Here is a 25586-nt window from a genome sequence, read left to right on the forward strand (position 1 = left end):
TGTCATATCTTTTGACATGTGGGTGCTCTAAGCAATATGTTGGATTGACCACACGTATGTTGAAAACCCGTATACAGGAACATGTTAGGCTTATAGCCAAGAAGGATGTTAATCATCCAGTGTCAAAACATTTTGCTAATTGCCACGCAGGCTCATTGAGACTGATTAAATATACTGCCCTTGAACATATCCTGGTACATAAAAGGGGTGATGATCGATCAAGGACTTTGCATCAGAGGGAGGTCTTTTGGATTTTCACTCTGGGACGCTCCAACCGGTGGGGTTGAACTCAGAGTGGGATCTCAATTGCTTCCTCTGATGCTGAGTCCCAATACACCCCCTTTTGTTCACCTTTGGTTTGTCATGCCAATGTATGCCTATTTTTTATATACTGGTATTTCTATATCTATATGACAACCCCGTCAAGTCCACGCCAGGAGACAACACGGCGACCAAGACAGGAGGAAAGCTTCCTCCCAGACAACCTACCCTCGCCCACCACCACAAGCACACCCGCTCCCAGAACCCAACCTACATACGCTTGCATCGATACGGTGCCCGACATTATCCTGCGCAAGCTGCCCAATCCACTCAGGGAGAAGTATAGGGTGATGAGTGCTGGTTTACCCCACAAGTATGCCATGTTAATTTTTAGTTAACAGTGTTGTCACAACAGTTTGAGGGAGTTCAACATCCTATCCTTTTCCTGAGTAGGAAATTGTTCTCAAGGGAAAAAATTACTCAGTGATTGAGAAAGAGTGCCTCGCAGTAAAGTGGGCAATCGAGGCTTTGAGGCATTACCTGGCAGGAGTCCATTTTACTTTGGTGACGGATCATGCTCCACTGAAATGGTTAAATAGCATGAAGGATTCCAATGCTAGATTGACTAGGTGGTATATGGCCCTCCAACCCTTCTCATTTGAGATTCAGCATAGGCCGGGAAAAGAGAACGCAAATGCTGACTTCTTTTCTAGAGAAGGGGTGGATGGTCGGGCTTCAGCTGTGCGTAGCCCCAGCCACACACTAACAGGGGAGGAATGTGACAGGGTAAATAAAAGCCACAAGTTATATGCCTGGAAAACCTATGTCTAGTCTGCAGTGCAGCACTGACTAGGTTAAACTTCAGCTGGGAACCTCAGGACAGTGAGGAGGATGTTATATTGCACATTTGGTTGTACTTGCAAAGCCTTTTTGTAGTTTCTACATATGAGAAACATTATAAGATGTTTATTAGCACAAGTGTTATTAAATATGATATGATTTCTGTGAACTGCAGGTGCAGATAAGAACCGTTCCATTTCAGGTCATTAAAAACATAAGCAGCAGGGTTGAAAAAACATTCTGAGACATTCTGCATAAGGACTAATATTAATAATAAACTTTAAAAAAGAATATTAATAACAATTATAACTTAAAATTAAATACATAAACATATGTATAAAGTGCTATTAATCAAAATTGTGAGAGAGATAATAATACATTAACTCCAATGAGGAATTTTAACTATGTCCTAGATGGCATGAATATTAAAAATTGATAAAAATAGCACAGTTGAACACACAACATTTGCAAGACCAGGAGGGCACAAACTGGATTCATACATAATTGTTAAATGTTACTTAATCATTTATCCCCTCTTTCCTTTAAGATTACTAAGCACATAGACCAGAAATTAACCCTAAAATAAAAAAAGAGAAGGGGAGAATCCCTTAAGTATGGTATCAATAATGGTCATATGTGATCTTAGGTTTATCCAAAGGGAAGGGGGAAAGGTCAACATTTGAATACTCCAAAGAACAATAAATACTTGAGTGTGAAAAGATTAGGTATATGTTAATTTCACAAAGCAGGAACATGATGATTTCAAAAGACCAATATTCTATCACAGAATATTATTTACTTGAGGAAAATCAATCACCTCAGAAAATGTCTATAACAGAAGATAACATATTTTTATCAAGTTTTTAGGGATTTTCTAGGAAGGTTCCCTAGTAGACATTTGGCAGCTATTTCAACACATAATTAGCAAGATTTTTTTTAGAAAAAGCATATAGTTAGCAAGATTTTTAGCAAATTTTCTAACCAATCTCTCAAACATTTTTGGCAAATTTTCTAACCATTTATTTAACAAATTCTAATTCAAATTCGTAATTGAGGTTATCAAAATAGCGGCTTAAATGTCCTGTGGGCCAATGGGAAGCCGTGACATCACCCCTTGCAGCTTCCTATTGGCTCACGTAACGCAGGATATTTAAGCTGCAAAGAGATACTGGCCTCCCCTCCCGAGGTAAGAATCCCGGGAAGCAGAGGGTCCCCGGAGCTGAAATTAACGTGCTTCAGCTCCAAAGACCCCATGCTTAAAACCAATTAAACAAACAACACAAAAAAATGTCACCAGTTCTGCTGCTTGAAGAATGAGCATAATGTGAAATGCACATTTTATTAGAACCAACAGCATGGAAATATAAAACATCATTAAGAACAACACTTTTCTTTAAATAAAACTACAATAAGAATGATACAAATACCCTGCATTTAAAACGTTATAACTTTTTATCCTTTTAAAATGCTTGTTCTATGCACCATAAACTGAAGTCACTTTTCATTGTGATTTAGCGTAACACAGATACACGTGTGCACTTATATGTGAGCGTCTTAGTCACTGGTTATCCCTAAACATGCCTGGTCTTAGAGATGGGTCTTTCCCCTGTGTGAATTCAGGTGGGATAACCGATTAAATCCCTTCCCACATTCCCCATATACATGCGGTCTCTCTCGTGTGTGTCCTCTTGTGTGTGTTCAGGCTGGATAACCGACCAAATCCCTTCCCACATTCTCCACATACATGGGGTCTCTCTCCGGTGTGTGTCCGTTCATGTTGGTTCAGGTGGGATAACTGACAAAATCCCTTCCCACATTCCCCACATACATGCGGTCTCTCCCCTGTGTGAGTTCTCTTGTGTGTGTTCAGACTGGATGAGCCATTAAATCCCTTCCCACATTCCCCACATACATACGGTTTCTCCCCTGTGTGTGTCCTCTTGTGTTTCCCCAGGCTGCATGCCATACTAAAACCCTTCCCACATTCCTCACATACATATGGTTTCTCCCCTGTGTGTGTCCTCTTATGAATGTCCAGGCTGGATGACAAACTAAATCCCTTCCCACATTCCCCACATACATACGGTTTCTCCCCTGTATGTGTCCTCTTGTGTCTGATCAGGTCGGATAAGTTTATAAATCCCTTCCCACATTCTCCACATACATGCGGTCTCTCCCCTGTGTGGATTTTCTTGTGTGTGTTCAGACTGGATAAGTGACTAAATCCCTTCCCACATTCCCCACATACATGCGGTCTCTCCCCTGTATGTGTCCTCTTGTGTGTGTCCAGATGTGCTAACTGACTAAATCCCTTCCCACATTCCCCACATACATGCGGTCTCTCCCCTGTGTGGGTTCTCTTGTGTGTGTTCAGAGTGGATAAGTCACAAAATCCTTTCTGACATTCCCCACATACATGCGGTCTCTCTCCTGTGTGTGTCCTCTTGTGTGTGTTCAGGTTGGATAGCCAACTAAATATCTTCCCACATTCCCCACATACATGCGGTTTCTCCCCTGTGTGGGTTCTCTTGTGTGTGTTCAGCCTGGATGAGTCATTAAATCCCTTCCCACATTCCCCACATACATACGGTTTCTCCCCTGTGTGTGTCCTCTTGTGTATGTCCAGGGAGGATGACATACTAAATCCCTTCCCACATTCCCCACATACATACGGTCTCTCACCTGTGTGTGTCCTCTTATGTATGTCCAGGGAGGATGACATACTAAATCCCTTCCCACATTCCCCACATACATGCGGTCTCTCCCCTGTGTGTGTCCTATTGTGTTTGATCAGGTTGGATAAGTCACTAAATCCCTTCCCACATTCCCCACATACATGCGGTCTCTCCCCTGTGTGTGTCCTCTTGTGTATGTCCAGGGAGGATGACATACTAAATCCCTTCCCACATTCCCCACATACATGCGGTCTCTCCCCTGTATGTGTCCTCTTGTGTCTGTTCAGACTGGATACGTCACTAAATCTATTCCCACATTCCCCACATACATACGGTCTCTCCCCTGTGTGTGTCCTTATGTGTTTGTACAGGTGGGATACATGACTAAATCCCTTCCCACATTCCCCACATACATGCGGTCTCTCCCCTGTGTGTGTCCTCTTGTGTGTGTCCAGGCTGGATAACACACTAAATCCCTTCCCACATACCCCACATACATGCAGTGTCTCACCTGTGTGTGTTCTCATGTGTGTGTCTAGGTTGGATGACACACTAAATCCCTTCCCACATTCCCCACATACATGCGGTCTCTCCCCTGTGTGTTTCCTCTTGTGTGTGTTCAGGTGGGATAAGTCAATAAATCCATTCCCAAATTCATGCAGTCTCTCCCCGGTCTGTGTCCTCTTCTGTAGATTCTGGTCTGATAACCAAGTCAGACTCTCCCCATTTTCTCCAATATCTTTTCCTGTTGCAGCTGCTAATAACTGTTTTTTGGAATGAGAAGCAGTTACATTGTTTATTAATTGCCTTGACTGGTTGAAAGATGCATTTTCTGTCATATTTATTGGAATGTTGCAAGATTGTTCTGTCCTCATCTTTTCCATATTCTCATTTGGGTGTTTGAACTTCAGATGTTCGAGTAGGTAATCCTGACGGCTAAAAGCAACCTTGCAGTGTTGTCATGGGTGGATTATTGGTGCTTGGTTTTGTACTAGACGAGACAAAAAAAAATACATAATTAGAAAATTAGGTGAAATTAGGCATTAGTTATCAAAAAAAAGTGTGTATGTGCCAAGCACGCGCATTTTAAATGAAATTACTTTGTCCTTTGTAACAGAAATTGTATTTGTGATGTTTTTATTTAAAAACCAAGCACAATTTCAGTGAGAAAATAAAATGAAGTTTGACTTAGAACGCGCGTGCTCGACAACCCCTCCCCCCGTTTTAGCTATTTGCACGTCTATATTTATACTAACTATGACTTGTGTGTGTGTGTGACTGTGAGTGAATCAGTGTGTGTGTGTGTGTTATTATTTTTGTCTGTGGGGGCAGGACCAACGCTCGTGATCGGAGCGCGTCCTGACCCACACTAGCTCCCTTACAGTGAGTTAGAACGGAGCATTTAGCTTGCTACTAGTTCATTAGGGCAGAAACCGTGGTGATATTTGATACACCAAGCATTAGCAGATGTGTGTAGAGCTACGCAGCAGTACCACGGTTCCTGTCATTTTTATTCTACCAGCTTCTCATGTTGTTTTTATTGTTTCAAAGTGTAAGTAGACACTACTTGTGTACTACGATTTTTTCTACCCACTGGAGCTGCAGCTGTCTGGTTTTTTTTTTTAGAGTAGATACACCCTCCAGGGTATCTGCGTTAGGGCACAGTTTAGAGAGTGTGTGTGAGTGATTCAACACTGATATGGTGCCTTGATACAGCAGCACTATACAGGGACCATAGCAGCGACCTGCCTATCTGGATTACCTTACTATTGGTGATTGATGATTGTCCCTGTGAAAATCTACTACGGTGGTTACTTACCTGATATACTTACCTGTATATACCATATGAACTGGTATATATAACACCACTCACTACTACCTATAAGCAAGACACCTGACCTTTTAAGGTGGCTGTACCTGTGACTAGCTACTATCAGACACAGACCCCAGTGGGGGTCTATTACATCTGGCTTTACCCTGCACATATCATCAAGGGTAGTAGCCTACACTCTACACCTGAGATCTGGTATATTTTACTTTCGCTGCGCTTTTTTGGCTTATTTGAGTCTCAATCACTCTGGTACTTAGCTTCCTATCTATTTTAATATACAGCTAAGACTCTAATAAATGGTTTTTAATTAATCCACTCCACTTACCACTGCATACACTTCCTTCCCTGTCTATTGTATATTGTGCATCTGTTTGAGTGCTCTCCATTGGGGTTCTTTCTCTTCACCAGTACTAGTTCATATCCACCCCAGATAGTAGCACCACAACTCTACTTCCTAGCAGTTGTGAGGGTATCTCCCTTCCCTTCCCCTCCCCCCTGCCTTTCCCTAGAGTTCGTTGTACCTATTTTATATAAAAGCTGAAAAAAGATACAAGTTGATAATAATATGATTTGTCTTTTCTTTCTTCTCTACAGTTTTTGAGGAGAACAGAAGTTAATGGAGAGCAATGTATATACGATGGCTCACTTGTATGTACCCACAGTTTGATTGGAATGGAAGCCGCAGGCCACACCAGTGACTACTTTCTTATTACTTAAAAAATATATGAAAACACTGTTGTAATTAAAAATTGCTCGACAAGATGACACAAGTGACACAAAGGTGAGTTTTCTTCCGGTGCAGCGAAACAGAAAGTGGGGTTAATGTAACAAGGTCTTGTATTGTATTGTACAGCTGCACCAGGCTTTATTTTAAAGCAGCGTACGCCGGGCCACTCTGAAAACCACGGCCAGCCGCGCTGTATTCGAACCGTTTAGAGATTTTTTCGATCGGTTTTCTATCGTGCGCTAAAAATGGCAATTTAGCGTTGTCTGCAATACCATCTAGAAACTCAAGTGGGCGATTGCGAGCTAGCTGTTGTCTTAAAAGTCTAATAGCAATTAAACCGACAGCCGTACATTTCTGTATACTGTTCATACTGTATACAGTAGTATGTACTGTATACAGGCATACCCCAGTTTAAGGACACTCGCGAGTAAGGACATATCACTCAATAGGCAAATGGCAGCTCGCACATGCACATGTCAGCACGCCCTGAATAGCAATACCGGCTCCCTACCTGTACTGAAGCTGTGCGCAAGCAGGTAGACTATAGAGCCTGTTACAAATGCGTTATTTACATCAGTAATGCACGTATATGACGATTGCAGTACATGCATCAATAAGTGGAAAAAAGGTAGTGCTTCACTTTAAGTACATTTTTCGCTTTACATACATGCTCTGGACCCATTGCGTACGTTAATGCGGGGTATGCCTGTACAGTAGTATGAGGCTCCTTAGCCATACACATAAAAAATATGAGGGCACATACTGTACTGTATACATGATACTAAAGGGAAAAGAAGTACAGTATTACAAAAATATAACGTTGCGTCTTCCGAATATAAAATATTTTTATCCCGGATTATCCCACTCATTCGGATACTGTATGCGTGTCATCACATTTCTATATGTATTTTTTATTAGTCAATACTTTTGCTAGGCTTGTTCTTTTCATACTGTTTTTATTTTATGCGCATGCGTGTATGTCTCAATGGAACCTTGTTGAAACGCATAGGCGTGTTATCACATTTCTGCGCATTATACATTATGACCTGTTGAAAATATTTCCTTGAACTAATAATCCAGCATATTGTACAAAGCTCTCCCCCTCGCCCCCGCACACACAAGGCTAAAGTATTTCTACTTCTTATCTACACCTCTCCCACACTATTCATTTGTAATGGGTAGCTTTCTGGCTTTAATCTTCCCGAGCCTGTCATCACATTTCTGCGCATGCATGTATGTCTCATTGGAACCTTGTTGATTATTTAGGCGCATGCGTGTATGACTTCTCATTCAATTTGAATTTCAAGTCTGAAATTTTTTTTTTTGGTTCTCGACATGTGCCTGCATAACAATTAATGATATTTTCAGAACCAATCACTTCTGTAGCTTTTTAATTCTACACTAGTCATGTACTGTACGTACTTTATGAGGTGGGTGGCATACTGTGATTTTTATTTGAGGGTGTGGCGATCAAAACATTATGATGACCTGTTGAAAATATTTATTTGAACTAATAATCCATCATACAGCGCTCTCCCCCTCCCCTCCGCACACACACAAGGCTAAAGTATTTCTACTTCTTATCGACACCTCTCCCAAACCATTCATTTGTAATGGGTGGCTTTCTGGCTCAGTTTAATAGTTTAATCTTCCCGAGCATGTTCTCACATTTCTGCACATGCGTGTATGTCTCATTGGAACCTTGTTGAAACGCATATTTCTACTTATTATCGACACCTCTCCCAAACCATTCATTTGTATTTATTTGTATTGGCGAGAATGACTCCTCCATCCACCCCCAACCCCGAAGCCATTCATTAAAATCTGAGGCTTTATGGTAACGCCTGCGCACGTGTGATAATCCCTTCTCGAATGACTCATCCACGCACATACTGGTACCAAGAGCATTTCAAGTTTAAGGGCCGGTGGTAACTACTTTAGCACCTTCAACCCCCCTCACCCACCACCACTTCACACACAAAGCCTTACAATGTGAATAGAAATGTTTATCCACACATTCCCAAATTGAATATGTTAATCTGATAAACCCTTCTTGGCAACTAGTGTAGTCCACCCCTAACCACTTCACAAACAAAACCAACCCCTTCTTGAAGAATCCCCCCAACACATTCAAAGTGAATTTAATTAAAGTTCAAAGAAAAAGAAAGAGATGATCAATGATGATCGTGAATTTAAAGAATTTTTATTTTATTTTATCAAGATGAAAAATACAAATAATCATGAATAATACAAATTTTATCTTTCTAATACAAATTCTATCTTTATCTTATTTGTAACGGTAGCACCTGTCATCACTTCAGCAGCACCCGACATTGACATCATGAAAATGGATAATCATGGAAGAATGAAAAATACAAATAATCATGAATAATTCAAATATATAATAATAAAAACAGAAATACAAATTTTCAGTCTATCTTCTTCGTCATGGCCACTTTGCATTCTGTAGTTCATTGAGAGGGGGGGGGGGGGGGGTTGTGTAAATTGTGTTGATACACTATACACACAGTTCACTAATTTTACACATGATACCCCCCCTCCTTCTGTAGTTCAGCATCTCTGAAAAGAAAAAAATAGTGCAGTAAAGTGCATTTATTGGCATTGCTTACACTATAACTACAGCATATAGGACTATGCTGTTACTACTGTCAAACTATACTGTATACTGTACAGTACACAGTAACTGTCTAACCACAGTATACTGTACTGTATACTGGAACTCTATACTACATTATAACTACTGTATAACAAGATTTGTCGTTCAGCAGGCGCTGAAAAAAAATTAGTGCAGTAAAGTGCATATTAAAGACAATCTGTGCCATACATACCTGTATCATACTGTACTTGCTGTACCTGTACTTACCATACTACAGTACTGTACCTTACAATTTTCCTGATGCCTGCCCATTACGCTCTATCACAATGGGCAACACGGTCGCAATATGATCTATATATTTATTACATCTTTCTACGGTGAGTACGTTATTCCAATTCATCCTTTTTTGATGGTTTCACCACTTTTCGGATATGATCCTTCAGCTGATGCCATACCATTTCGATAGGATTGAAATCTGGCGACCTGGAATTGGAGGGGTGAAAGAAGGAGAATTAGTTAAAGAGATACACAGTAAACAGTGTAAAAAAATGTTTAACACCTGTTAGTATTGCCCAAAGAGATGAGCAACAGGTGTATATCACACATCCACAACGTGAATATCAATTAAAACAAGACAAGACATAGTAAAAGAAATGACCAAAATATCCTCATCCAGAACATATATATAACATTATATCTAAACAATGTATATAGTTATATAACCAACGATGTATAAATAATTTGGTCATAATTAAAAACAAAATCTATTGAAAAAATATATATATGCACACAACATGTCTTAATAAAGCAATGAACCCATGATGTTAACTTAATAATATACCCACCTATATAGATTGAGGTAATTTAAAGAGACAGTGGGATACATTTGATGTCAATGATATCCAATGGGGGTTAAAACATGTGACAGTTTGAAGCTAAATAATCATAATGTTGTAATAACAATTTCACTTAATAAATAAATAATGAAAAGATAGAAAGAGGGGAAAGAAAGGGGGGGAAGGGAGGAGGGGTGGGGGAAGGGGAGGGGGGAGGGGTGGGGGAAGGGAGGAAAGAGGGAAGAAAGGGAAGGGGTGGGAAAGAAAATGGGGGGGGGGAGAAGGGGTAGAAGAAAAGAAAATGCAAAAATAAATGTATACAGCCCACAAAAATCTTTGTGAATATATATGGTAACAATCAGACAAATAAATATTGACCAGAAAAATAATGGATACAAATAAATTAGTCATGAAGAAAGTGTTTCAATTCTTAAACCATAAGGTTGCAAAGTGTTGAGAGAAAAAAATCCATAACATTTCCTTTTTATTTAAGCGATTCAACCTGTCACCTCCTCTTACATGAATGGAGACGTGTTCAGCGCCAAAAAATGTGAAATTCTTTAATCCACAAAGAGGACATTGTGAAAAATGTTTGGCCACTGGATGGAATAAATCATGTTTATTGATTAGTCTGATATGTTCAGAAATCCTGACATATAATGATCTGATAGTTCTACCCACATATCTATATTTGCATCCACATGTAATCACATAAATAACATGAGTAGTTTGACAATTAATGAACGTATTAATCCTGTATTTGCTATTTGGAAACAATGTATGTATTCTCTTCGTGGGAGATGCGTATTTACAGTAATTACAAAAACCACATCTATAAAATCCCTTCGGTATATTTCTTATACCTGATTGTTTTGATTGATACATACTCCTAGAGATGGACGTGGCTAGTGTGTTGGCCTTCCTGAATGCAAACTTGGGTCCTGATTTAGTAAACAATTCCAAATCTTTGTCCAATTTGAGTACATTCCAATGTTTTGAAATTATTTGTCTGATTTGTGACGCCTGCTTGCTATGTTTTGTAATGAATAGCGGATTATCCTTGAACCCTGCTTTACCTCTATTCGATTTGTCACTTTTTTTTATGTGTTAACAATTTAGCTCGATCCATAGAATCAGCATTCATGAAGACCATATCCACATTTTCTTCCCCCCCACGCCCCCCTTTTCTTTCCCACCCCTTCCCTTTCTTCCCTCCCTCCCCTCCCCCCGCCCCCCTCGCCCCTCTTTCTACCTTATCATTATTTATTTATTAAGTGAAATTGTTATTACAAATTACAACAGTATGATTATTTAGCTTCAAACTGTCACATTTTTAACCCCCATTGGATATCATTGACATCAAATGTATCCCACTGTCTCTTTAAATTACCTCAATCTATATAGGTGGGTATATTATTAAGTTAACATCATGGGTTCATTGCTTTATTAAGACATGTTGTGTGCATACATATATTTTTTCAATAGATTTTGTTTTTAATTATGACCAAATTATTTATACATCGTTGGTTATACAACTATATGCATTGTTTAGATATAATGTTATATATATGTTCGGGATGAGGATATTTTGGTCATTTCTTTTACTATGTCTTGTCCTGTTTTAATTGATATTCACGTTGTGGATGTGTGATATACACCTGTTGCTCATCTCTTTGGGCAATACTAACAGGTGTTGCAATTTACACATGCTATAACTAGATGTTTTTTTATGCAAGCGGACAAAGGCCTGACAGGCTGAAACGCGTCAGAGGATCCGCTTGCACCTTGTGCAAATAAAGTTTTTTTCTACTGCCACAATATCAGCCTTCATTGAATCCTTTATCACGGCTGTGCGGCGTCCATACCCCCTTCGGGAGGATTTCTACACTGCTGTGTGTGTGTCCTGGAATCATCTGCCAGATAAAGACCTGCTTTGATGACATCATACAGGCATGTCTCTGCCACTTAGGCTAATTTATTCACTCCACACTAAGCAGCTGTTGTTGTCCAGAGATGCGGGGGCGCATGTGTCAGACCTCACACAGTGTATGGCTGCGGTCCCAGTAATTACTACAGCGTACGTCTCGGCGTGCGCTGTGCGATGAAACTCCGCCCCCAGTACCTCCGGTCCCAGTTGCTGCCGTGACGCGCAGTTTCCTCCTGCTCTGCACGACAGCTTTTCAGGGCGGCAGGGGAAATTGAGTTTACTCCTAGCGACGGCGTCACGTGGGTCCGTGAGCACCAATGAGATGGCAGTTTTCCTGAGCCAATCAGAGAAGAGGGAATAGCAGCCAATCATAGTGCTGCTTTTTTTTTTTACTAGAAAAATAATAAACTTTAAAAACCCTGAAGTAGTTCATATATTAATATATATATAATATATATGTGTATATATACAGGCATACCCCGGTTTAAGGACACTCACTTTAAGTACACTCGCGAGTAAGGACATATCGCCCAATAGGTAAACAGCAGCTCACGCATGCGCCTGTCAGCACGTCCTGAACAGCATTACCAGCTCCCTACCTGTACCAAAGCTGTTAGCAAGCGGGGAGACTATAGAGCCTGTTACAAATGCGTTATTTACATCAGTTATGCACGTATATTACGACTGCAGTATAGTACATGCATCGATAAGTGGAAAAAAGGTAGTGCTTCACTTTAAGTACATTTTCACTTTACATACATGCTCCGGTCCCATTGCGTACGTTAATGCGGGGTATGCCTGTATACACATATATATACATATATATACACACACAATATATAAATATACTAGCTGAGAGACCCGGCGTTGCCCGGGATGTAAATGCGTAATAGGTAGTATTATTTATAAATCGTGGAACAATAGGTGAGTATTTGTTTTAAAGGTTGGATAATAATGTTGAAAAGAAAGATGGAATAAAATGTAATACGATGTTGTATAAAAATGGTTTATTGTAAACACACCACAGTACAATGTATATTTTGGTGCCATAAGTGATGTAAAAATGTGAGGCGTGTGTCCTGCTAGGGTGTGAGGCGGCGGGTGGCGCGTGGGTTGTGAGTGCTGTCTGCGAGTGGGGGTCCTGCTAGGGTGTGAGGCGGCGGGTGGTGCGTGGGTTGTGAGTGCTGTCTGTGAGTGTGGGTCCTGCTAGGGTGTGAGGCGGCGGGTGGCGCGTGGGTTGTGAGTGCTGTCTGCGAGTGGGGGTCCTGCTAGGGTGTGAGGCGGCGGGTGGTGCGTGGGTTGTGAGTGCTGTCTGTGAGTGTGGGTCCTGCTAGGGTGTGAGGCGGCGGGTGGCGCGTGGGTTGTGAGTGCAGTCTGTGAGTGGGGGTCCTGCTAGGGTGTGAGGCGGCGGGTGGCGCGTGGGTTGTGAGTGCTGTCTGTGAGTGGGGGTCCTGCTAGGGTGTGAGGCGGCGGGTGGCGCGTGGGTTGTGAGTGCTGTCTGTGAGTGGGGGTCCTGCTAGGGTGTGAGGCGGCGGGTGGCGCGTGGGTTGTGAGTGCTGTCTGTGAGTGGGGGTCTGCTAGGGTGTGAGGCGGGCGGGTGGCGCGTGGGTTGTGAGTGCTGTCTGTGAGTGGGGGTCCTGCTAGGGTGTGAGGCGGTGGGTCAGTGATGTCGGTGCGTAGGGGCGGGAGGCAGCAGGTGTGTGTGGCGGCAGGTATGTGTCGAGTGTGGCGGGTGTCTGTTGAGTGCGTGCAGCGGCTGTGAGGCGGTGGGTGAAAGGCAGAGGCGGCCGGAGTAAGGGCGGGTGAAAGGCAGAGGCGGGGGTGGGGAGGCGGTAAGGCGGGCAGGAAGGCGAAGGGCAGCGGGAAGGGGAGGAGGGGGTGGTGGAGGGGGGCAAGGGGTGGAGGAGGGGGGCAAGGGGTAGAGGAGGGGGGGCAAGGGGTGGAGGAGGGGGGCAAGGGGTGGAGGAGGGGGGCAAGGGGTGGAGGAGGGGGGGAAGGGTTAGAGGAGGGGGGGAAGAGTTAGAGGAGGGGGGGAAGGGGTGGAAGTGTGGGAGGGGGTGGGAGGGGAAAAAGGGGTGGAGGGGGAGGGGGGTGGAGGGAGAGGGGAGCGGAGGGGGGAGGGGAAAGGGGAGCGGAGGGGGAGGGAAAGGGGAGCGGAGGGGGGGTGGAAAGGGGAGCGGAGGGGGGGGGAAGGGGAGAGGAGGGGGGGGAGCGGAGGGGGGGGAAGGGGGAGCGGGGGGGGCTAAAGGGGAGAAGTGGTGGGAAGGGGGAGAAGGGGGGAGGTGGTGGGAAGGGGGAGGAGGGGGAAGGTGGTGGAAGTGGGAAGGGGGGGGAAGTGGTGGGAAGGGGGGAGGAGGGGGGGAGGTGGTGGGAAGGGGGAGGTGGTGGGAAGGGGGGGAGGTGGCTGGGAGGGGGGGGGGTTGGTGGGAGGGGAGAGGGGTGAGGGTGTGTTGGGTTGGGGGAGGGGTGAGGTGGTGGGAAGGGGGAGGAGGGGGTGGAGGTGGGTGGGTAGGGGGAGGAGGGGGGAAGGGAGGAGGGGGGAGGTGGTGGGAAGGGGGCGGAGGGGGGAGGTGGTGGGAAGGGGTGGGAGGGGGGGAGGGGTGGGATGGGGGGAGGTGGTGGGAAGGGGGGGGGGGGTGGTGGGTGGTGATGGGGGGGAGGTGGTGGGAAGGGGGGAGGGGGGGAGGTGGGTGGGAAGGGGGGGGAGGTGGTGGGAAGGGGGGGGAGGTGGTGGGAAGGGGGAGGAGGGGTGAGGTGGTGGGAAGGGGGAGGAGGGGGGAGGTGGTGGGAAGGGAGGCAGTGGGAAGGGGGAGGCGGTGGGAAGGGGGGTGGGAGGCGGTGGGAAGGGGGGGGGGGGTGGATGGGAGGTGAAGGGGGGGGTGGAAGGAAGGTGAAGAGGGGGGGGGTGGAGGGGAAGTGAAGGGGGGTGAATGGGGAGGTGAAGAGGGGGGGGTGGAGAGGGGGGAGGTAATGGGGGTGAAGGGGAGGTGAAAGGGAGAAGTGGAGTGAGGGGAGGTGAAAGGGGGTGAGGGGTGGGTGAAAGGGGGTGAGGGGGGGGAGAGGGGAGGTGAAGGCCGCTCACTCACCCGTCCGGCAGGTCCCACGTGGATCTGAGGCGGGAGGCAGCGTGTTGTGACCGCTCCCCCGCTGTGTCCCGGGCGCTCGCTCGCTCCCCCCGCTGACTGTAGCGGCGCCGGGGGGGGGGGGGGTAATCGGGGAGACACTGACACTGGAGGGGGGGTGGAGGGGAGGTGAAGGGGGGTGGAGGGGAGGTGAAGGGGGGTGGAAGGGATGTGAAAGCCGCTCACTCACCCATCCGGCAGGTCCCACGTGGATATGAGGCGGGGGGCAGCGTGTTGTGGCCGCTCCCCGCTGTGTCCCGGGCGCCGCCATCTTGGGTACTCGGCGCGCGAGGCAGCCTGCCTGGCCACTGGCTGTTCCCCCACCGGGGAAGGGGTGAGTTGCAGCGCCGGGGAGGGGGGGTGGCATGTATATGTGTGGGGGGGGAGAGGTGGGAGATATAGAAGGGGGGTCTCGCACGGGCCGCTGACACTGGATGGGGGGGGGGGGCGCAGAAGGGGTAATAATAGTGTGTGTGTCCCGCTGTGTGTGTCCCGCTGACTGTAGCGGCGCCAGGGGAGGGAGGGGGGGCGGGGTGAAAGCGCGGGAGACACGGGGAGAGGAGGAGGTGAGCGCGGGAGCTGCTAACAATGTGAGCCCCGCTAATGTAGGTAACACCCCCCCCCTACTCGTGTGTGTGTGTGTGTGTGTGTGTGTGTGTGTCTGTGTGTGTCCTTTGGCCTGTCACTCCGCCTCAGGCCAATGAGAGGTGTGCGGGGAAGAGCTGTTGTACGTTGAGCATGTTGTGATTTGTGCATTAAGCTGATGGCGTGGGGGCAGGAGTGGTGACCGGGGGAGTGTGCTTTTTGTGATGTTCCATGGCGACCAGTGTGTGAGAGGGGGTTGGGAGTGTGAGCGACCTGTGTGTTATTTCCCACGGCGGCCTGTGTGTTGTGTCCCGCGGCGGGCTGTGTGTTGTGTCCCGCGGCGGCCTGTGTGTTGTGTCCCGCGGCGGCCTGTATGTTGTGTCCCGCGGCGGCCTGTATGTTGTGTCCCGCGGCGGCCTGTGTGTTGAGGCCGCTCCCCCGCTGTGTCCCGTGCGGCAGCTCCCCCGCTGACTGCAGCGGCCGGGGTGTGAGCTTGGAGGCAATGCGGGAAGGAGGGGCAGAGGCGCTGGCTGGGGAGGCACAGGGGTTGGAGGCAGCGGGAGGCATAGGGGTTGGAGGCAGCGGGAGGCACAGGGGTTGGAAGCAGCGGGAGGCACAGGGGTTGGAGGCAGCGGGAGGCACAGGGGTTGGAGGCACAGGGGAGGCGGCGGTTTAGTAACTTACCTGGGCGGGAGGAGGGGTGTGTGTGTGTGTGTCTTTGGCCCGTCACTCCGCCTCAGGCCAATGAGAGGTGTGCGGGGGCGGGCGAGCCAAGGGAGCCATCTCATTGGCCTGAGGCGGAGTGACGGGCCAAACGTCCAATGTGATTTCCCCTAGGGACAGGGAACACAGTACAGACAAGGAGACATACATACAAAGGTTTGAGAAATATAGATATATATACATATACACATATATACACATAATAAGGGGGTATCTGTATTATTTAGCTTACCTGTATCACCTTATGTATTTGTTAGGTTATTATTTGATAGCCTTGTTTGCTCTTTAGTTCAGTTTCCAGTGACATTTTCTTCATTCCATTATATTCATTTTCTTGTCATATACTTATTATATTTGTTAGGCTGCCAATAGTGTGTATATGTTTTTAAATGTTAGTGAGTCTTACTGCTCGTTATTAAAAACTACACCATTTTTTTCTAATTTGAATATGGGTCCAAGCTTTTGTCTTTTCATTTGATCGTTTACTTTGAGGCAAATTTTGAGTGCTATTATTAGGGATGGTCTTTGCCTTTTTGGTGTGTTTTACACACACACACACACACACACACACACACACACACACACACACACACACACACACACACACACACACACACACACACACACATCTATATATATATATATTTATCTATATACTAGTTGATATACCCGGCGTTGCCCGGGCGTGGAAGGGCAGGGGGCATGGAGTGGAAGGCCAGGGGGGGGGGGCAAGGGGCGTAGAAGGGCGGGGGGGGCAAGGGTGTGGAAGGGCGGGGGGGGGCAAGGGGCGTGGAAGGGCAAGGGGCGTGGAAGGGCAAGGGGCGTGGAAGGGCAGGGAAGAGGGGGGCAAAGGAAGGGCATGGGGTGCAAAGGAAGGGCAGGGGGGCAAAAGAAGGGCAAAGGAAGGGCGGGGGGCAAAGGAAGGGAGGGGGGCAAAGGAAGGGCAGGAGGGGCAAAGGAAGGGCAGGAGGGGCAAAGGAAGGGCAGGGGGGCAAAGGAAGGGCAGGGGGCAAAGGGCAGGGAGGGAGGGGGGCAAAGGGCAGGGAGGGAGGGGGGCAAAGGGCAGGGAGGGAGGGGGCAAAGGGCAGGGAGGGAGGGGGGCAAAGGGCTGGGAGGGAGGGGGGCAAAGGGCAGGGAGGGAGGGGGGGGCAAAGGGCAGGGAGGGAGGGGGGGGCAAAGGGGGCAAAGGGCAGGGAGGGGGGGCAAAGGGGAGGGAGGGGGGCAAAGGGCAGGGAGGGAGTGGCAAAGGGCAGGGAGGGAGGGGGGCAAAGGGCAGGGAGGGAGGGGGGGCAAAGGGCAGGGAGGGAGGGGGGGCAAAGATACCCTTTGCTTGGGGAGGGGGGGCAGGGAGGGTGCTCCCTTGGGGAGGGAGGGGGGGCAAAGGGCAGGGTGGGAGGAGGGGCAAAGGGCAGGGCGGGAGGGCAAAGGGTAGGGAGGGGGGGCAAAGGGCAGGGAGGGAGGGGGGGCAAAGGGCAGGGAGGGAGGGGGGGGCAAAGGGCGGGGAGGGGGGGGGCAAAAGGCAGGGAAGGAGGGAGGGGCAAAGAGCAGGGAGGGAGGGGGGGAAAAGAGCAGGGAGGGAGGGGGGGAAAAGAGCAGGGAGGGAGGGGGGGCAAAGAGCAGGGAGGGAGGGGGGCAAAGAGCAGGGAGGGAGGGGGGCAAAGGGCAGGGAGGGAGGGGGGGCAAAGGGCAGCGAGGGAGAGGGAGCAAAGGGCATGGAGGGAGGGGGGGCAAAGGGCAGGGAGGGAGGGGGGGCAAAGGGCAGGGAGGGAGGGGGAGCAAAGGGCAGGGAGGGAGGGGGGGCAAAGGAAAGGGAGGGAGGGAGGGGCAACGGGCAGGGAGGGAGGGGGGCAAAGGGCAGGGAAGGGGGGCAAAGGGCAGGGAGGGAAGGGGGGCAAAGGGCAGGGGGGGGCAAAGGGCAGAGGGTAGGGAGGGCAAAGGGCATGGGGGCAGGGTGGCAAAGGGCAGAGAGGGCAGGGGGGCAAAGGGCAGGGAGGGCAAAGTGCAGTGAGGGCAAAGGAAGGGCAGGGGGCAAAGGGCAGGGAGGGAGGGGGGGGCAAAGGGCAGGGAGGGAGGAGGGGCAAAGGGCAGGGAGAGAGAGGGGGGCAAAGGGCAGGGAGGGACGGGGGGCAAAGGGCAGGGAGGGAGCAGCAAGAGGGGAGAGTGGATCTACTACAAGATTTATTTTAGGAAGCATGAGCGCGAGCGAACGAGCGAACGAGCGAACGAACGAACGAACGAACGAACGAACGAACACACACACACACACACATATATAATACTGAGTTAAGTTATGGTGAGTAAAAAAAGTGACAAAAACCCTCCACAGGAAAGCAAATATTCAAATACAACTGTATGCTCATCTGCATGTCTTAGGCAGGTCTGCAACCCCACCTTTCACCATTATCACCCAGCATACAGCACTTCCACTGCAGCAAGGGATTCTGGGAAATGACATGCAAATGAGCACGCAGTGCCACTTTTTGCTTCAAAAAACATTTTTAACATGGTTCCCTATAGGCTTAAGCTTGCTGCATGGATACAGTTGAGTTAGCATATTTGCTTTCCTGTGGAGGGCTTTTGTCACTTGTTTTACTCACCATAACTTAACTCAGTATTATGGTATACCCTATCCCATACCTTCTTTGCATACCCAGTTAATCAACCCCACACTGATGAGACCCATCAAGGTTGAAACAGCTGTCTGTGGGTGGTTTTCTGGGTATGCACCTTAACCCTGGCTGTGCTCCAAAGCTGTGACCATGCAGCAAGCTTAAGCCTATAGGGAACCATGTTAAAAATGTTTTTTGAAGCAAAAAGTGGCACTGCGTGCTCATTTGCATGTCATTTCCCAGAATCCCTTGCTGCAGTGGAAGTGCTGTATGCTGGGTGATAATGGTGAAAGGGTGGGGTTGCAGACCTGCCTAATACGTGCAGATGAGCATACAGTTGTATTTGCATATATATGCAAAGACTGACTCTGGCCTTGAAGAATTGATATAAGTATGTTCCTGATGTGCAAATCCTGTGTAAAAGACTGACTCTGGCCTTGTAGAATTGATATAAGTTAGTATGTTTGAATTTAAAAAGTGTTTTGTTTTTTTTCCCCTCCCTTTTAACTCTGTGCTGTTAATTGACCAACTGGAACAAGCTGATGTATTGGGGAGGGGGAGGGTCATGTGACTGGTCTATCTGTATAATACCAACACCTTTCCTGCATTTTTGCAGGAACTGCATTAGGCATTAGACAGTGAGGCATTTAAAGTGATCTTTTTAAGTGATAAATACAGTTAGACTATAGTTTGACTAGAGGTGACTGGGGACTGCATCTACTGCAAACACTTTTACTCAAGACAACAAACCGTAAGCTATGCAGATCACACTATGATCCAATGCTTGCTAACCTGCCTATTTCAACCCCCCACCCCTTTACAACGTATTCACAGCAGTCTCTCCCAAAACTCAATGCACTATACACTGAAACCCTGAATTGACTCTAGCATTGCAATACAGCTAAACATTTGACAAGGAACAGGCACACACCTGCTGTTTAGTCTGCACACACTCACTCTGCTCACAACAGCTCCTTGCAGCACTGCCTACCTCTGGCATCATGAACCTGCTATGTGTTTTAACTTTTTTCTTTCTCCTGGCCTCATGGAGATGTTACTCCCTCTACCCACTACAAACTCCTCCATCCTGGCCCACACCCAACATCACCATACCCCCTGGACTACTCAGAAGCCTTGCACTATCTACTGAATGTTGGTGGAGAACTCTAAAAACCAGCACACCAACCACTGCTCACTCAAATGGCAAACACCACAAATGTACAACTTGCAAACAACTACCCAAATTTCTACTCATACTATTACTCTCTTTAGCAGGTGATATTGAACCTAACCCAGGTCCTCCCATTTCAGCTCTGTCCCATGCCCCTGAGAATTCCACCTTTAAATTCCAAAAAGGGCTATCTGTCGCCCATATAAACATCCAGAGCCTGCTGCACAAACTGGACGAACTAAGGGCATGGTGCCTTATGCATAAACCCAAAGCCATCGTTCTTACAGAAACATGGCTATCCCCTAAAACCCCTTATGCAAATATTGCCATTCAGGGATACTCCATTTTTACTAGAGATAGGTCAAAGAGAGGAGGAGGCGTGTTATTTTATATTGCAGACACATTACAATTTACACTGTTAAATTGCCCACCAAGCCCACCCTCTTTTGAAATTCTAGTTGGCAAAATCTGCCTCCCCTTTTCTAAGCCCATCTTGCTTGCTGGCATCTACCGCCCCCCTAAAGCCCCTCTACAATCCCTGACTGATATCACCCAATTTCTTGGCTCCATTTCCTCTCTGAATGAGAAGAGTGAGCTGCTAGTTCTTGGGAAGAAGTTAAAGAAAAAAGTTAAAACCCTAAAAACCACAAAATCCAGATACAACTCAAGTCACTTAACCTATCACAACTCATTTCCCAACCCACACGGACAAACCTGAAATCGCATAACCATTCCTTGCTAGACTGGATTCTCTCCTCAAACCCCAGCAGAATCCAATCCTCTGGCATCCTTCCTGATATTTTCAGTGACCATGCAATAGTGTACTGTGTTAGGAAAATTAAACCTCCCCAATCAAGCCCTAAAGTTCTCCTCACTAGAACATTTAAAAACTTTAACCCACAACAGTTTCTGGATGACCTTACCAACTGCCCATGGCACAGAATCGATTTAATTCTCGACCCTGATTCTGCGCTCGACTATTTCCAATCTGAGTTCTTAAAACTCTGCGATACCCATGCTCCACTACGCAAAATAAGGGTACGGGGGGCCCACCTTCCATGGGTTACACCTGACCTTATAGCACTCTACCAGTTCAGGGATGCCTTGTGGAAAAGCTACAAAGTAACTGGCACTACCAAGGATCTCAATCACTACAGATGCATGCGGAACATGTGCACAAGGCAAACAAGGCATACAAAAGCACAATATTACTCTGACAATCTCCATCAGAATACATCAAACCCAGCTAACTTCTGGAAGGTTATCAACAATATATTCCAGCCTCCTAACCATCAACAACCAAGTAATATCACTAAGGGGGGTATTACTTTGACAAACCCCACTGACATTGCAAATGCATTCAATGATTACTTTGTGGGGTGTGCCACTAACTTATTAGCGAAACGCAGCCCAAACCACAAACCTGAATCTCATCCTGGGAGTACCCCTATAGTCCCACCCCCTCCCAACACTGCCCACAATTTTCAATTTGGCCCAGTATCTGAAGAGGAGATTATACAAGCGCTCCTCAAACTAAAACTAAGCATCCAATGTGGACCCGACTTACTTCAATCTAGGTTCCTACGACTTGGTGCCCCAGCCATTGCCAAACCAATTGCGTCCATAGTCAACTCTATCCTGTCTGCAGGCCATATCCCTAAGACCTGGAAAACTGCCAGAGTTGTCCCAATCTTCAAAAGTGGGGACAAAAACACTGTCTCAAACAACAGGCCAATCTCACTTCTCCCAATTCTATCCAAAGTCATGGAAAAATGTGTCCACTCCCAATTAAGCGATTTCTATACCAAGACAAATTTCCCTAGCCAATTCCAATCTGGCTTTCGTCCCAAACACTCCACCGTAACTACCCTGCTAAAAGTTTGCAATGAAATCCAGTGTGGAATGGAACGGGGACAACTCACTGGTGCAGTAGTCCTAGATTTTGCAAAGGCTTTTGACACAGTTGATGATGCTATCCTGCTTAACAAACTCCAGAGCTCTGGAATAGGGAAACATGCTTTAAACTGGTTTCAGTCCTACCTATCAGGAAGATCCCAACATGTGTCCATCTCAGGCTCTCACTCCAACCCCCTGGATATCACCTGTGGTGTCCCGCAAGGCTCTGTTCTGGGGCCCCTACTCTTCTCAGTGTTCATTAATGATCTTCCCACAGCTTGTAAGGAAGCCTCAATACACATGTATGCAGATGACACAATCCTATATGCACACAGCCATAGCCTCTCTGACCTTCAACACATACTTCAGTCTGACTTTTTGAGACTCGAAAACTGGATTTCCCAAAACACACTGTTTTTAAACACTGACAAGACTGTAACAATGGTATTTGGGACCAAGACTAAATTTGTAAAGCTTCCAGTGACTGAGCTCCTAATTAGAACCAACGCTAACACCACCCTAACACCTGTCACTAGTTTTAAATACCTGGGCTTATGGTTGGACTCCCACTTAACATTCGGGATGCACAGTGATACCCTGACAACCAAGACCTATGCCAAACTAGGGGTACTTTACAGGAACAAATCCTCCCTAAGTCTCCTGGTCAGAAAGCGTATCGCACAGCAGATGCTAATGCCAATTATTGACTATGGAGACATAGTATATGGCTCGGCACCTCAAACTCACCTTAGCAAACTTGACACCCTCTACAATTCAATTTGTCGTTTTGTTCTCCAATGCAACTACAACACACATCACTGCGAAATGCTCAAAGAACTAGATTGGTCAACACTAGAGTCTAGGCGCAAAGTTCACCTTTCCTGTCTTGCCTTTAAATTCTTCATGGGCAAGCTACCCAGCTACCTGAACAAGCTCCTCACCCCTACCACTTGCAGCACTTATCACCTGAGATCAGACTCCAAAAGACTGTTCATGGTCCCAAGGCTCAACAAAGTATCCGGACGTTCCTCCTTCTCCTACCGTGCACCCCAAAACTGGAACAACCTACCAGAGACTCTCACATCCACCACCAGTTTAAGTTCTTTCAAATCTAAGGCTGTCTCACATTTTAACCTGGTCTGTAACTGTTTCATACGCTCATAATATATATTTTCTTTAACTGTGCACGCAATGTCTTGTATAGAATGTATACCCTGTTCATTTATGTAACTGTACTTGTAACCATGTATTATTTGTTTTACTCTGTGCCCAGGACATACTTGAAAACGAGAGGTAACTCTCAATGTATTACTTCCTGGTAAAATATTTTATAAATAAATAAATAAATAAATAAATATATATATATATATATATATATATATATATATATATATATATACATACACATATATATATATATATATATATACAGTGGTTGACAAATCACCAAAAAATCTACTCGCCACACAAAAAAATCTACTCGCCACCTAGTACCAAACGTGTGCTGCTTGGGCCAATATTTACTCGCCCGGGGGTTAAATCCACTCGCCCGGGGCGAGCAAATGTATAGGTTTGTCGAACACTATATATATATATATATATATATATATATATGTTCGACAAATCACCCAAAAATCTACTCGCCCACCCAAAAATCTACTCACCACCTAGTCCCGCCCCCAACCCAGCCCCTAGTTCAGCCCCCAACCCCGCCCCTAGTCCCGCCCTCAAACCCGCTTTAAAATAAAATACATTTAATAAATTCCTAGTCAGAACAACATTTGTTTTTGACATAAATTTATTTATTGTATTACATTATACTACAATTAGTCCTTGTTACGTGTGTGTGTGTGTGTGTGTGTGTGTGTGTGTGTGTGTGTGTGTGTGTGTGTGTGTGTGTGTGTGTGTGTGTGTGTGTGTGTGTGTGTGTGTGTGTGTGTGTGTGTGTGTGTGTGTGTGTGTGTGTGTGTAAATGTCAGATCTAGAAATAAAAGCCAGATGTGAATGACTAGTTTCCTGAACCCCATAACCAGTGTCTGGATGCCCCCGCTTCACAATATCTAAAGCAGAAATCCCGCCTGGGATCTTACCTGATCCGCAGTCCCTCAATGTCCAGGTACCCTCATTCCCGCAATGTTATACATTGAGGGGATGTGTTCCCTACCTGCCTTCTGGGTTAGGAGGGGTTACGATGTCTTCCGTGTGAAGCTTGAGTCAGATCTGGAAGAAAGCAGTATAGGTTATTTCGGTGTAGTATAGGGAAGTTAAGTTATATACAGTGGCGACACATATTATTCTTACATTTCCTGCACGGCAGGATGCGTGCGGGCCACGTGGTGACGGCGGCATGTCGGCGCGTCACTGTGACGTCACTGTCACGTGGCGCGCCCGGTTTCCCCGACACCCCTGAAGTTTGAAGTGAGGTAAGCGGGGGTACGGGGAAGCAGAGGGGCACAGCAGGAGCAGCTAGGGGGTCGGGAAGGGGCAGCAAAATGACATGCGAACGGAGGGGGTGCCCGGAGGAGATGTGGCTGGCGCTCTGTCTAGTCTCAGCGCCAGCCGGAGTAAAGCCCCGGCTAATTAGGGGCAAAAGTTAGAATAAGATGTGCCGCAGCAGTAGGGTAAATAAGAGATCCAGAATGTGAGAGTGTGGGGGGGAGAGAGAGAGTGTGTGGGGGAGGGAGAGAGAGTGTGTGGGGGAGGGAGAGAGAGAGAGTGTGGGGGAGGGAGAGAGAGTGTGGGGGAGGGAGAGAGAGAGAGTGTGGGGGAGGGAGAGAGAGAGAGTGTGGGGGAGGGAGAGAGAGAGAGTCAGAGAGAGTGGGGAGACAGAGAGAGTGGGGAGAGAGAGGGGAGAGAGACAGAGAGGGGAGAGAGACAGAGAGAGGGGAGAGAGACAGAGAGAGGGGAGAGAGACAGAGAGAGGGGAGAGAGACAGAGAGAGGGGAGAGAGACAGAGAGAGAGGAGAGAGGGGAGAGAGACAGAGAGAGAGGAGAGAGGGGAGAGAGACAGAGAGAGAGAGAGGGGAGAGAGACAGAGAGAGGGGAGAGAGACAGAGAGAGGGGAGAGAGACAGAGAGAGGGGAGTGAGACAGAGAGGTGGCTGGGTGGGTGGGTGACTGTCACGACCTGGGAGTCACGCCACCCTCGGCGTGCTCCTCACTTACCCGCTGTCCCGCCGGGCTCTCCCGCCCCTCGCAGCGATCCTTCCTCCAGGACGCCGGTCGCCATCTTGCCTAGACGCGCGCGCGCACGCCAGCACTTCCCTTCTACTGTTGGGTCTGGGCGTGTGTCCGGTCACGCGCCCGCAGGGACGGCCACACGGGGGCGCGCCCACATAGAGGAGCGTCAGCCTCTTAAAGGCATATCTCCCATTTGTAATGCTGCAATCAAATGCATCCGTTCATCTATTCCCTCCTCCAGGAGTTCCTCTGGACCTATCCCTGCCTCAGTCTGGCCCATTCACACACCCCCACCTTGCTACTCGGCCATTGGACCCTCTTGCCTATATATACCCTGCAGCTTCATTAACTCATCGGCTGAGCAAAGAACCAGTTGTTCTCATCACTCTCTGCCTCCCTAGTCCTGTCTTGTCCTGTCTTGTTTTGCAGTCTTCCTCGTGTACCGAACCGGCTTCCTCTACGACTACCCGCACCTCTGGCATCCCGAACTTGGCATACGGCAATACGACTCTCCGCACCTCTGGCACCCCGAACCCGGCAAACGTCCTTCTCTATAACCCCGGACTTGGCGAACAGCACCCTCTACC

General features: G+C 47.3%; 2 protein-coding genes across 6 annotated transcripts in view; both read right to left on the minus strand.

Moving 5' to 3' along the window:
* Nucleotides 1-25586, minus strand: part of LOC142466363 (uncharacterized) — a 790214-nt gene that overhangs the window by 151327 nt on the left and 613301 nt on the right. The gene's annotated exons all lie outside the window — the stretch shown is intronic.
* Nucleotides 1421-25586, minus strand: part of LOC142466695 (uncharacterized) — a 431792-nt gene continuing 407626 nt past the window's right edge. For 4 of the 5 annotated variants that reach the window (XM_075572001.1, XM_075572003.1, XM_075572002.1 and 1 more), the window contains one exon: nt 1421-4767. In XM_075572001.1, the coding sequence (XP_075428116.1) occupies nt 2735-4660 (1926 nt within the window). In that variant the 5' untranslated portion in view covers nt 4661-4767 and the 3' untranslated portion in view covers nt 1421-2734. Of the gene's footprint in view, nt 4768-23910; nt 24041-25586 lie in introns of all 5 variants that reach the window. The other variant, XM_075572006.1, reaches the window with a different exon arrangement.

The sequence above is a fragment of the Ascaphus truei genome, chromosome 15 (genome assembly GCF_040206685.1).
Source record: "Ascaphus truei isolate aAscTru1 chromosome 15, aAscTru1.hap1, whole genome shotgun sequence".
Taxonomy (NCBI): Eukaryota; Metazoa; Chordata; class Amphibia; order Anura; family Ascaphidae; genus Ascaphus; species Ascaphus truei.